Source organism: Lagenorhynchus albirostris, chromosome 10, assembly GCF_949774975.1.
Source record: "Lagenorhynchus albirostris chromosome 10, mLagAlb1.1, whole genome shotgun sequence".
Taxonomy (NCBI): domain Eukaryota; kingdom Metazoa; phylum Chordata; class Mammalia; order Artiodactyla; family Delphinidae; genus Lagenorhynchus; species Lagenorhynchus albirostris.
In genome coordinates this window covers 34,279,896-34,293,740 of record NC_083104.1, presented here as the reverse complement: position 1 = coordinate 34,293,740, position 13,845 = coordinate 34,279,896, and the positions used below count along the sequence as shown (strand labels likewise).

The 13,845-nt window shown below is 46.0% G+C and overlaps 1 protein-coding gene across 1 annotated transcript in view; it reads left to right on the top strand.

Annotated features, from left to right (window-relative positions):
- The window catches only part of CACNA2D3 (calcium voltage-gated channel auxiliary subunit alpha2delta 3), a 788,855-nt gene that overhangs the window by 608,706 nt on the left and 166,304 nt on the right, over positions 1-13,845 (top strand). Inside the window, exon 17 of the mRNA XM_060164015.1 lies at positions 10,780-10,863. Within this exon, the coding sequence (XP_060019998.1) occupies positions 10,780-10,863 (84 nt within the window). The remainder of the gene's footprint in view (positions 1-10,779; positions 10,864-13,845) is intronic.

The window sequence follows — 13,845 nt, the reverse complement described above, 5'->3', positions numbered from 1 at the left end:
AACGTAAGGATTTCAAAAATGTATCCTGGGTATTAGAATCAGTTAAAATTTTCTAATTCTCCCAGATGCTGCTTCTTCCCCCACTCTCCCCCAAAAAGCCTCCTCTGGAGTTTCTAAGTTTCTAGCTACACTCCAGGGAGAGGGTTTGGGTGTGACTGGGACAGGTAAAGACATTTGTCTGACTCCCAGTACTGCAGCAGGTTTGAGAGTTCTGTGGGTTGGATGCCCTTAACTGATGCCTATTTCATCCAGGTTCAAATATAAGTATAAATAGTACATTCACATATATTTCATGGAAAGATTCCTTTGAGAGTTAATAATTTGAAGCTCAGCTCTGCTCAAGGTGGAATTCCAGGCAGCTGGTTGATGCTGACTACAGGTCACTTTGCCATGATCCCCTTGCTGTGTCCTCGAAGGACACATCTTAGGCAGGCACTGAGCAGCAAACTCAGGTCCACCTATGGGAGGTTCACCAGTACATGTTTCTCCATGGAGCAGAACAGTCTCTGAGGCTGGTGTCTAGGGTCACCCTAGTCTAGGGTCACCCTCAGCTCTGCTACTATCAGCTGTGTGACCTTGGACAAGTTGCTCAACCTCCTTCTAGTCAGTTTCCTCCTGAAAAATGAGGACAAAAATAGTGCCTACTGCTGGGATTGTTATGAGGATTAAGTGGGTTCATGTACATGAAATGCCTAGAATAGGCCAGGCATGTGATTGGTGTTATAAGTGTACTTATTAAGTAAGGACCCATCCTAATTTGTTCATTCATTCTGTTTACTCATTCATCAAATATTCATGAAGAAACTACTCTTTGCCAGGCACTCTCCTGGCAATGTAGGTTCAATGCTGAACAAGAAATAGCCTCTTTCCCAAAGATGCTTGGGACATAGTGGAGGAGATGGGCAAGGAAGCAATGACCTTGCAGTACTGTGTGTTAGTCATGGAGATAGAGCTACCACGGGACGCTGAAGAGGATACAGGAAGGACCTGAACTGACTGGGGACAGGCCAGTGCAGACTTCCCAGAGAAGCTGATGTCTTGGCTGAGTGCTGAGTGGCCGCTTGACTCTGAGTTGGGTTGAAGGGAGTTGGGAGCAGATGGAGTGGCATGTGCAGAGACCTGATGGCAAGAATGACAGTGACCCTTCTAGCAGTCAGCACAGTCTAGCTGGGGAGTATGGGGTGAGAGGCAGGAAGTGGTGAGAGGCCAGAGCAGCAAGCAGAGGCAGGGTGATGGGGATTTGTGGCATTCGGGAACATTGGACATCAGCCTATGAGAAGTAACAGGGATTTCAGACTGAGTGGTGATGTGTCATCCGATTAGGGTTACAGAAGAATCCCCCTGGCAGGACTTGGGAAAATGGATTGGAGGGTGGAGTCCAGGCATGGGTGCTTAGAAGACATGTACCCTCATCAACACCAGTATCATGGTGGCCAACACTAAGCTGATGGCAAGAGGGATGGAGAGATGCAGTTCAATTCTAGGAGACACTTAGTAGAAGCAGTGAATGTGGTAGTTTGATGAGCCTGGCTACTTTGCCTGGCCCACTGGCCTCTTTCTTTATTATACTCATGTGTTCCAGCCTTTGCCAATGTCTCCATTGTCACAGGCAAATATAAGAGAACTCAGTCAGCCTTGCAGGGGACCTTTGTTTTTCCTATAAGTTATGAATGATATCAGAAGTCTTTTGGGCTTATTCAGACCAGCATGCATTCAGAAACACTTTTTAAAAGCTATATCAGTAGAACTGAGAATCATATATAAAAAAAATCAAAACTAAACATTTTGCCCAGTCACCAATCCAGAGGGCTGGATGGACCAATGGTTGATGAGACCATTGTGTTTGGTGGTCAGGACATGGCTAGAGCAGAGATCAGGTCAGTGGAAAAAATAGCCACATGCATGTTTATGCTGCAAAGCCCTGTGTCCTCAGGGAAGTGGAGAACAGGGCTACCTTGAGTAAGAAAGGAAAGAGACTCTAGCTGGGAGGATCAGAGAAACTTTCATGGAAGAGGTGGCCACAAAGATGGATCTCTACATGTCTTTTCCTCCTTCACAAGTATCTTTAAAAACTTTATCAGGAAAAAAGCAAAACAAAATAAAGCTATCCTGCCAAGCAGCTCCCAAAATTGCGCACATACACTCATGCATGCGTGGGTCATGAAGGCTTAGCAGTGTGATGCAGGATGATACCATTACTGGCATAAGGCATACACCTGAGTCCAGGGTTATGGCAGCTGGCTTGGAAGGAATGGTTCCTTTCCTTCTTTTCTGCATCCCTCTATTTACTTCAGTTGCAAAATCATTGCCAGCTTCCTACCCTTGATGTCAGTAAGCACAAGGACCTTGAAGTTGAGAGATCTCTCTGTTCCGACTGCCATCCCTCCAAAGAGGGATGAGACTAGAGTCCTTTTCCCAGTGATTGAGCTGGGCAGAGGCACTGGGAATGTTACTGAGGGCAGGAGAAAAGCCAGCACCACAGAGAACTCACCTACAGTGAATAGTTAGCTGCAGCATCATTTGAAGGCTGACACATTACTGTGTTGCAGTGCTGGTTGATACTAATTTGTGATTTTACTTGAGTGAATAAGGAAATTCATTGTCTTTGCCATTTCAAAACTGGAATCAATTTGTGGTGCCTAATTGTACCCCGTGTTCAAAATGGTCTGACAGGTTCCACATACCCAAGAGTCTTTTGATATATAATTAACTTCTCAAAGGAATAATACCTGATAAAGTTCTGTAAATGCAAAAAAAAAAAAAAAAAGTGGCTTGTCAAAAGTCATAGACATACTCTCAGATTATAAAGGTCCTCTTTTTACCCTAGATATTATCTCCTAATGACTCGAGTGGTCTCTGAAATCTTTCTATCAAATTGGCTTTGGAACATGGCACATTTCCATGCTAAAGAATTTGATGCAACTTTTTGAAACTTTGAAATTCATTCTGAATGCTGTCTTGCATCTAACCCTTGCCGAGGAAGCTCTGAAGAGCATTCTGTCTCAAAAGTGTTCTAACCTATTAGAGTAGCTGTCTCCCAGGCGCCCACATGCATTTTTATTTTATATGTAGCCTTCATGTACACTCTTCTTTCTTCTCTGTGGAGAGGCGGTCTTTTCTTAGCATCACTCTTGCACCTGAGTCAGCAGGTCTGAAGGTGCCTCTCTTCTGTCCCATCAGAGTCCCTGTCCCCTGTCCCTTTGCTAGCGCAGTAAGTTCTTCCCACCTCAGCCACTCAGCGTGATGTTCATGTTTATGACTAGCTTGCTATTACAAGACAGACTGGCTTTTTGAGAAGGAGAATTTAAATCCAACCTCTGTGTAGTAAGCCACATTTGACCTGCAAAAACGATGGTGGTGGGGCTGGCCACCTCCTTCCCACTCACAGTGTGTGTGACTCATTTCCAGTGACTCAGAGGACACTGTTTAAGATAAAGGTCATTCGGATTTTCAAAGTGGCCAGTTAATCGTTGTTTTAAAAAAACCCACCAGAGCTGTTATAGTCTTACAGCGATCAAAAGGATTTTGTAATCACACTAGGAGAGCATGTAGAACTTTTCATCTTCGAGACACTTAAAAACATTCATTAATAAGAGCACAGTGCCTTTTAGAAAAAGGGAAAAGCTTGTTGTCTCGGCATGCCCTTGTTGCCTCTCTCCCACCTTCTGACTGCCTTTATACACACCCTCATGGCCCTCTTTCCCTCTGGTGTATCTGGGCGTCTCATCTTCCCATGAACGCAAAGGATTTCAGCTCTGAATACAGATTCATCAGAATTTCTCTCCTGCCATAGTGCCTATGACATCCAACCATGTGTCTTATCTGAGCTGTGGTGGGGTCACACAACCAGAGGGTCACACTTTTGCTGGAAATCCTTTATCAGTGATACCATCGGGTACTACCAGGCTTCTCTGAGACCTTGAGTTGAATTGGGCATCGTGTAAATATGATATTGTATGTTAGACATATGTGGCATGATCCTTAGCTTACCGTACTCACACAGTATTGTACTTGTTCTTAACCTAAAGCTGATTCTTGCACCCCTGGCCATCAAGGTTAGTTTCAAGCCAGCGCCAGTGAGTTGGCTGTTAACAGAGACATGAATGGCTGGTGGGATTTGGCTTCCAAGGCGGCTCTGCCACCATTAACACACTGGCTACTTGAAGTGCTATCAGCGATTGCCCTGAGTTAGTGAGTTATGAGAAGGGACCAGCTAAGGGAGGCAGTGCAGAGGGTGGTGAAGACTGGAGGCTCAGAAAGCAGGCAGAGTTGGGAAGGAATCAGACTCCAGTGCCTGCTAGCCATGCCACTGTGTGACCGACATCCCTGGGCTCTGCGTCTTTCCCGTCTGTGAAGAATTACTCCTCTCTTGGTGTTGTGAGAATTGCAGGAGATACACGCGCAGCACTTAGCACCGTGCCTGGCACAAGAAATGCCCTCTTCAAGAAGAATGATAGGGAGTTGAGGGGGAAGCTAGCCAGCAGAAAAAAAACAAATTTGCTTTTTTTTTAAAGCAGTCACTTGGAAAGCAGAACAGATTGGTTGCTACATTTTATAAATTCCTTGCTGGAGAAACAATGAGCTTAGAAAACTGAAAACAGTAACTGCTTCAAAATACTTGCCCTTTGGGAAAGATAGCAGAATGTCGGGTGGCGATCCCTGGGTTGTAGTAGTGAGGGCAATCTTTTTTCCATTTCTTGCACTTTTCATTATTTTTCAAATTTTCTAAAATGAGCAGTTGTTACATGTATAACCGGGGTGGGAGGGGATCTTAAAAAACTGTAAACGCTTAAACCGTTTAGACCATAGCCAGTAGGGCAGAGGCTGATACCACTGAGACTCCCTTTCCCTACGGCCATCTCCTCTGGGGCAGGACATGCTGTGACAGTCAGAGACGTTGATTTGCAAATTCTAGGGGAAGAGACCATCAGTCTGTCGCAGGCCCATCTGGCCACCTGGCCTTGGGACCGCGTCCTTGTTTGAGACCCTTCCCTTTGACTTTGAGAAGAATGGGCCCCCGAGCCAAGCTGAACTGCCTCTTTAAAGGACTAGAAGTATTAATAAACAGCTGTAATGTTAAGAACCATTTCACCCCATGAACGGCGTCTCTAGGGATGAGCATGCTGACATGCATTGCCCTATTTCATCAGTCGGGGCAATAGCAGCACTTACTAGCGCTGTCTGGGTGGCAGGTTGCCTCAGCCCTGTTTGTCAGGATGTCTGCTGCGCTCAACCATTTCTGTGCCCATTTGCTCCTGTGGCAGCCCTGTGAGCTGAGTGCTCTTATCTCCATCCTGCAGAGGAGCAAGGCAGGCTCAGAGAAGTACAGGTTAGCCCTGGGCACACAGCTTGTAGGTGTAGAGACCAGATTTGAACCAGAGTTTCCCTTTGGGGCCCTGGCTTTTCCCTGCTCTCCTTACTGGCCTGGTGAACGGTGATCTGCAATTGGAGGGCGGAAGATGATCCTTCTCAAACAGCTTCTCCATGCTTTCCCAAGGCTCACCTGGGCCTTGCTCAAGGCCTGATAAATAATCGGTGTCCAACAGTATTTTTGGATATGCGTATGGACAAGTGATTGAATGAAAGAGTGAAGGAATGAAGAGCCCAGTGGCCATTAGGTCCTCCTCTTTTGTACATGGAGGAAAGAAGATGTGCCTCCCTTCCTTCTCCTGAAATGGCCACTTCAGCCTCTGAGACAAGAGGAGACTCAGGGCCTCGGAGGAGGTAGTGAAGGTATTCACCAGCTGAGGACCGTGACTGCCTCCCAAGAGAAACATCTGCCCAGACAAAGGCTGGCTCCCAGCCCCTGGCCACACCCCTTCTCCAGATGGCATTGGCTTTGGGCAAGGCCTCTTCCTCTCCAGTTGTGGGCCTCCCACCCCCAACTCCTTCCTTCCTGTTGGCAGCATGGAACAGCACGTACTGTTTATCAATTATTAGCACACATAATATTTGTTTCACAGAGGCTGCATGGATGTGTGTAGCTGACTTCCTTTAGTCCTTCCCAAAGGAACACAGAGAAAGCAAAGGCATTTTTGTTCTGTTCAAACCCACATGAACATGGCCATCACCTTAGCCCATCCCATTCTGCTTCCACAATCAGTCTGTAGGTAACACAAAGGGGCACTCACATCCAGACAATTAAACACTGCCAGAAAGGTTTTGGCACTTACGGCAGACCCCCGATGGTTCCGCTGGCTCCTCAGATAGGTGCCCTTCTTGCCCCATCCTCCTAGGCCACAGGCTGGTTTGTGTGTTCACCACATCTGGCCTTTATTTGAAACTCCACCTCAAAGTATTTCATAGCACAGAATATCTTTCCTTATTAAATTCTCCCCCACATATTTTTTTCATAAAACAGGCACCAAAAACTACAAACCTACCCGTGGCTCTCAAAGTATCTGTTTATAAACCTTTGGAAACCGTTTGCAATTCGTTAATCATATTTTCAAAGGAAGTTACAGTTTATAGATACACTAACAAATGCCATATCCGATGCCTCAGCCCCAGTAACGAGATCCTCACGAAGGGAAAGAGGGAGTGGGGCTGGGGGACCTGGGATTCTTCCCAGGCCAGATCCCAGGGGAGAGGGGCGATCTGGCCTGGGAGTCAGAGATTCGAGGGTTTAGTTCTTTTTCTGTCACTCTCTGACACTGTGGCCACACCTATGTCCTCCCGGGGGAAAGCAGGTACAGAGGGTAAGCCATGCTCAAACACAGTGGACTATCTTGATTAGCAGTGAGGTATTTTGCAAATCACGTGTTTCTAAATAATCATTAAAGTACCAGAGTTTGTGAATACTTCATTTAAAATGTACTTTAAAAATGGTTCATTTAAAAAGAAAAAGTAAAGATACTAAATATATACAAGTTGGAACTCTGATGAATACTTACACTTGAAACCCAAGCCAGCTTTAAAAAATCTTTAAAAAGGGAAGGTGGGTAATGTGGAGAGAATGTGTTGGTACGTGAAACACCCAGAGGTATAAAGACTTCAGGCACAGCTTGATCCAGGCACACACACCGTGCTTTCAGGACTCTCTTCATGTACTCTCTCTGCCTCCTCTGCACTGGTTTCATTCTCAAGAAGGCTCTCTCCAAGTAGTGGCAGAGATGGCCACGAGGAGCTCAAGTTCACATCCTACTGCCTTAGTGATGCTAATAGATGGAGAGCTAGTTTTTCTGGATAAATCCAGGAAAGCATACCAGACTGAGTCTCATGTGGGTTGGTATGAGTTACATCCCCAATCCTGAACCAATCACTGTGTCCTGGAGAGTTGTGTGTGTCCCTCACATACTCAGGTCACTGGCTTCCTTCTGAACCAGGATGGTCTTGCCTTCGCTAGAACTATATTTACTGAGTGTGGGGTCCAAGGGGATTCCCTGTGGGAAAGCCAAGGTGATTACCCCGGAAAATGTGGGGGTTAGGTGGTGGTGGTCCACAGCCCAGGTGTCTTCCGAGTGGAGGTCTAGTCTCTAGCCATCTAGTAAGTTTTCTTAATGGGAGAAAAGATTAGGTGGATTTAGGGTCATCATGCTGGAGTTTACTCATTGTCCTTGACCTGTTTTATCTATGCAACAGCCTACTGAGTTTTTCTTTTCTTACTCAGAGTAGTCACTCTGGGACACTACTGTTTATATTTTAAAGGAGCTCACTCATTAATAAAGACCCAAATAGAAAGTATTTCATACCTATTTCACTGGTTAAGCAGACATCGTAGAGGGGCATTCCTAAAGTAGAGTTCCAGAGGGGGTATCCCCAGTCCCATCTGTTTCTTTCAATGTAGTTAAATTAGAGACTTACTGGAATATGGTGACTTACAGACCGGTATGCTGGGAAATCTTCCTTCCCCTCACTCTCTAATCTCTGCCAGTTTCTTGAATACCAGTAGTGCAGTGTACTGAATTTCTTGAGTGGTTATTACCAACAATGAAGGAAGATACCTAGGAATGGCCAAAAGTCAAGGAATCTATGTCTGTGGATTCCACTTTTGCCACGTGTCGTCTAAAAGGACTTGGGTTCTTTAGCACAGTTATGAAGTTTTCTCCAGGAGAGTCTTGAGTCCCAACCTGATGTTTACTACACAAGTATCTTACATACCAAGAGGAGGCATATGAGTGTGACGGTCTGGCACCATCACCTTCGGCAAACATCTTCTGCCTCCCTATGGCTTGTGCAACAGTGACCCAACAAATGATTAAATGGTCTCCTTCATGTCGAGGAAATGACATAGTAGCCAGTTGTATGCAATGAGCCTGTGTCTTCATCAAGAAGCTTATGACTTTTTCAGGACTCACATTAGCTACATGCATATTAAGGGTTTATTCCATGCTGTGCCAGGGATGGGCTTGCCATTTTACATATAGTACCTAGTTAATTGTCTCAACCTACCTTGGCTATGGAGGTATTTCTCAATTTTGCCATTGAGAAAAAGGAAGCTTGGAGCAGCTGGGTGCCTTGCTCAGTGTCACATGCCCAGTAAGTGGCAGAACCACTGTGCTCTCCTCTTCTAACAAAGACAGGGGGACACCTTCTCTGAGGATGAAGGGCCTTGGGGGTCTTTTTGAATTTCTTTAGCAGCAGTTGAAATGACTTGAGGCTTAGCCATGAAAATTTGGTCAGGGGCTGTGGGTAGGTAGGGGTGTCCTCCTCCATACTGGCTCTGTGATCTTATTTAACTTGCTATTTAGTTTGATATTTAACTTGCCACAGGCATCATGGGCAATAAATTGACTGTAGATAGACAGAATTAAGAGTGATAAGCCACAAAGAAGTCCTTGGGAAAGAATGAAGCACCGTTTAATTGACTTTACTTATCTCCTTAGGACCTTGTGCTTGCTAGGTGTCCAATAAATGTATGTTGAATAAGTGAATAAAGGAGGATTTTGAAGTGACCAATGGAAGAACTTCCTCCAAAAGACAGTATATACCTAGCACTAAGCTACCCAAGAAACTGTGAAAGTTCTGCCTTTAATGGTCAGAAGCTGGGCCATAGGAACTTCTGGGGTGCCTAGTGGCTCCCAGGAATGTTTTTTACCAATATAGGACTTGGGGGGCATTAGCACAGATAACAGAGGCCCAAGAATGTCCAACTCTAGCTCCTTGGGGGACAAGTGGGCTTCCCAGCATCGTGTGCCCCTCCCCCCTCACACCTCCTCACCTTGAGAAGAGGGTGACAGCCCTGCTGACCTCTTTCCTGTCACACAGGCTCAGCCCCAGCCTGACTCTCTTGAGGACCACAGCTTCTATGCACAGTGAACTTTCCATAACAGGATCCAACTGTGAATCCGCTATCGTTTACAGTGGCTTCTGAGGGAACCACTTCGCTTCCCCTTCATCTGGAGTGGATCTGATGTCATAAAACTGACCGTGACAGTCTGTTAATTGGAAACCTGAGAGAAGGGAGTGGAAGGGCAGTGGACCAAGGTGGTCAGAGCCCACTGCCCCTTCGAGGCAAGGCAGCCTTCCTGGGTGGTGAGGGTGGGTGCTCTCCAAGGATATCTCAGGGTTCCTGAAATGCAGCCCTGAGGGAAGACAAGACGGCAGGAAAACCACTGGGCCCTGTTTGGCCTCACAGTGATGGGAGATCTACCCTGTCTGGCCACTCTCTGGGGGCCGGTTTGGACCTGTTTGGTTCAGTACACCAGCAGTGATTTTCTCTTCCACACCATGTGCCTTCAGCACCTGTCTCCATGGTAGCCGAGCAGTGTCCAAAATGGTAACCTGTGGTTTGCGGTTCTTAAAACACCTAGAGTGATGCTGCGTCTCACTTAGAATCCTACGAATTAAGTCAGAAGATGACTAATTTAGAAATAAAAGGAAAAGAGAAAAAACCTATACATACACATGTATTTTTTCCAATATGCCGTCAGCCGTATCCTATGAACTGGCAAAGGGGTTGCTTATCCTGAGCCTGCAGCAGAGGGCAGACTTTCCTACATTATAAACACAGCATTAAAGGCCCTAGATACAGGAACATCCAGACGCAGGACTGTCCAGTTGATAAAATGTAGGCTTGCCAGGTGACTAACACCAGTGATTTAGGGGGGAAAAAACTAAAACCACTTTCTCTGTTATTAATGCACTCATCAGCTTTTCCAGAGAAATGCCCTAATGGCCATTAAATCTGGTAGCGATTCCCAGTACCCACATGTACTCCAGGTAAAGTAGCTGTGCTTAGCTCAGCACTGCTGTGGCCAGTGTGATAGCAAGTAGAAGATTCTGTGTGTCTGCGAAATGTTACCAGGATGTTGAGCCCAAATGTGGAGATCAGTACTTTTGTTTCCATGGAGTATGAGGTAGGTATGAGGCAGGAGGTAGGGATGGGAGAAGTATAAAACACGGAGGGATATAACTAGATTTTTTGTAAACTATGTAAGATGCCCTTTCCTGTGTCTTGAAGGGGTGGGCTTTAAAAGTGTTGGAGTCGAGGAGGAAGGTTGCATTCCACACATAGGATGTCCAAGGAGGGGAAAGGCTTGGCTCTGCATCTGGCATGTTTAGAGGTGAGGAGTCCGCTAGGTAAGCTCATAGGGAGAAAAGAATTGGCTTGTATACTCCCCCTAGCTGGGAGCAAATGTTTACAGGTGACTGGGCTTGGTTTTCCTGCCACAGAAACCCCAGGACCGCCCCCGCTGCTGGGCTTCTCACTAGGACCCTCCACTCACAGTCCTCAGGCATGAACCAGGACTTCGGATGATGAAGGTTGCCCTGGCCAGTGAGCTCACGGAAATGTTTTCTTTGTTTGTCATTGTTTTCTTTCTCTTCCCCTCCTGCCAGTATGAAGAAGGGAAAAAGCGGAGGAAACCTAACTACAGTAGTGTTGACCTTTCGGAGGTGGAGTGGGAGGACCGCGATGATGTGGTAAGTGATTTGTTTTCAAGCCTGGTGAGAAGGGAGCTCCATTGTACCCTCCTCTGTACCTGGAGGCTGCCTGGGAGCCAGCCGAGAGTCCCACCAGAGGGACACCTGGCCACCAGAGGGTCGCGGAGACCACGGGCCCTTGTACCCGTTTGGAGTTTTGTAATGCTCCCACCCGTAGGTCCACTTGCAAATGGGCCAGCCACCCTGGCTTCTTTGTGCAGTCTGCTAAAACCATCCCTTTCTAGGCTCTAGTCTCTTCTGCACCCGATTAATCCAGACTCCTCCTCAGCGCCATTAATGGGATCTGTCTCCCTCAGGGGAGCTTGGCCAGAGCCTCGCCGGGCAGCTGCACAGTCAGGGCCAGAACTCACCTGTCAGGGTTTCAGCCCAGGGCTTGGCAGAGCCGCTCTCCTCCTGCTTGGTTGGCCACCCTGTTTCCAGGGCTGCCCCAGCCTTTCCCCTTTCCAGGCCACACTGCAGTAACACGTGCTTGTTTCCTACACAGATTCAGCCTGTGGGACTGTATCAAAGGCTTTCCTTATGCCCACGACTAGGCCCCGTCAGTCTTCTTGTCCCTTCCTCAATAAATCAGATTTGTTAGACATGCCACCTTTTGTGAATGCAGGCAGACTGTCCTTAATTAAATCCTAACTTCCCAGGTGTTCCTATCTGGACACTTGCTCTTCCCTTTCTCTATGGATTCTTCGTGCCCAGGCTATGTTTCTCTGCCTGCATCTCCCTGATTTGTCTGGAGTCCTTTCTTGAGCTTCATCATTGAGTCAGCAGTGTTTCTATCCCTCCCTCTGTCTTGCTTTCCAAAGGGATGTTGAGGGGAACCATTTGAAACCTGCAGGCTAGGTTCTTGTGCTTTCAGAAATATGTCTGGCATCACAGTCCTCTTGCTGCTTGCTTTTCCTCTCTTCACATCCTCTGCAACCTGGATGTCTCAGCTAGCATAAATCTCTGAGTTTTTTCCTTGCCTATAAAATGCAAGAGTCATATCTGTTTTAGAAATTTAACCTATTTCCTTCTTCATCTGGACTCAGTCTTTTTTAAACCCCATTCAGATAGAGTAACTTTGCTGTTTGATAAAAAGTTACTTCCTCATCCATTCTCTTTTCCTAGGTGCCGGTGACCTGACGTTGTGTCAGCTCAGTGACCTGGTAGAGTTTTATATCTTCTTGATCTTTAAACATTGTCATCAGGATTCACGTCTGGGTCTTTTAATTGTACTGCACCTAATGTACATGTCCTACCCTTTCAACCTGCTTCCACCAAGAAGCAAGCTAGCACAGTCCTGAGGAACGCAGTTCAGGTATTAGCCTGCCTGGGTTCAGACCCCACCTCTGCTATTTGCTGGCTGTTGGTCTCAGGCAAGCAATTATCTTCTCTACATCTCAATTTTGGTTTATGTCCTTTTTTTTTTTTTCCTCAGTAAAATGAGTATGATGGCAATATTACCTACCTCACAGAGCTGTTGTGAATACTAAATGTGTTACTGTAGTGAAAAGTGTCACCCTCAACATCGTTGCATGGACACAGTGAGCATTCTGAGTGGTAACTGTTATTAGTATTATTCTCAGTATCATCAACCCTCATTCTCATTAATGAATGTCAGTTGCTAAACTGTATCATGAAACTTTAAAGGGTGCATTCCATTGTTTTCCTTTCTCTTTCCTCTTCACTTTATCAGCTGCTTTATTTTGACTTCACAGGATCCTTTTGTTTTCTTTCCCAGAAGGTTTGAACCTTGTCATCAACATGCTTCCCCATCCTTTCATCTTTTACATTTTAATTGACATGGGAGGCAAGCTTGATGCTCATTCATACTTGGGAGTCCCTGCATCCAGGAAGCAGGCCCTCTGCTAGTTAACACTAGGCTGGCGCTCGCACTTCTCCTTTGCAGGTTACTTGAAGAGATTTATTACTTGGCTCATCTGTACCCCAGGTGTCTAGTCATTATCACCTGTGCCCAAGTTAATTTTCCATGAGCTGATATCTCCTTTTACTAACAACAGTTTGACAAATGCTTTCTGTTTCCTTGCTCTTTTCTTCCTTTGTCATCGGATTCCCAGCCTGTGCCACGTTCTTTACCTTCATCTGATTCCCAGGACTGAGTTCTGAGTGTCTACCTTCAGAGTTCCCACACCTCCAGAAAGTTCATTGCTCTTATTCTTCAGTTGGCCTTTGGTTGTCTCTTTTGTTTGGGTCTCTTGTCTCCTTGGAAATAAGGTACATTTGAGATATGAATTCCTTCACTACCAACGTGCTTGATTGGGAAAACCCAAGTCACCATTTCTCTCTTAGGAATTTGCACTCGCTTGATTAGAGAATTCTGGAACCTATACAAAGCATCTCTGTGAAGGCTACACAAGATCCCACATGCCCATGTGTCCACCAGTGAGGTTTGCATGTAAGTAGCTGAGGGTAGGTCAAGATCTGCGAAAGACCAGACAAGCAGAGCCCACTGAGGAAGAAGCAGCATGAGTCTGCCCAGCTGCAGAGAAGTTCTTGGAAGAAGCATCCTACTCCTCTTGGCAGCTAGAATCTTGTTGAATTTAATGACCACATTTATAACACAGACCCTGTGTACTTCCAAAAAAGATATGAGGTCATATCTGTGTCAAACAAACTGGAGTTTGAATCCTAATATTTTGAGCTATTGAAAGGGGTCTGACATTAAAGAAAAGGGAGGAGGAGGATGATGATGCTGGTGAGGATGATGACACAGGACAGGTAACATCTGTTGAATGCTCAGGGAATACCAGGCACTCTTCTGCATATTAGCTCATCTAGTTCCCACTACAACTTTATGAGACAGTCTGTGCTGTCATTAGTTCCATTTTGCAGGAAGAGAATCTGAGGCACAGAGAGGGTAAGTGATTTGGTCAAGATCATAAACCTCTGGCCCCAGAGTCCATTTCTGAACTCCAGGGCTATCCTGCCTCAATGTTCAATAAGTGTAATCTATTTCCATTATAA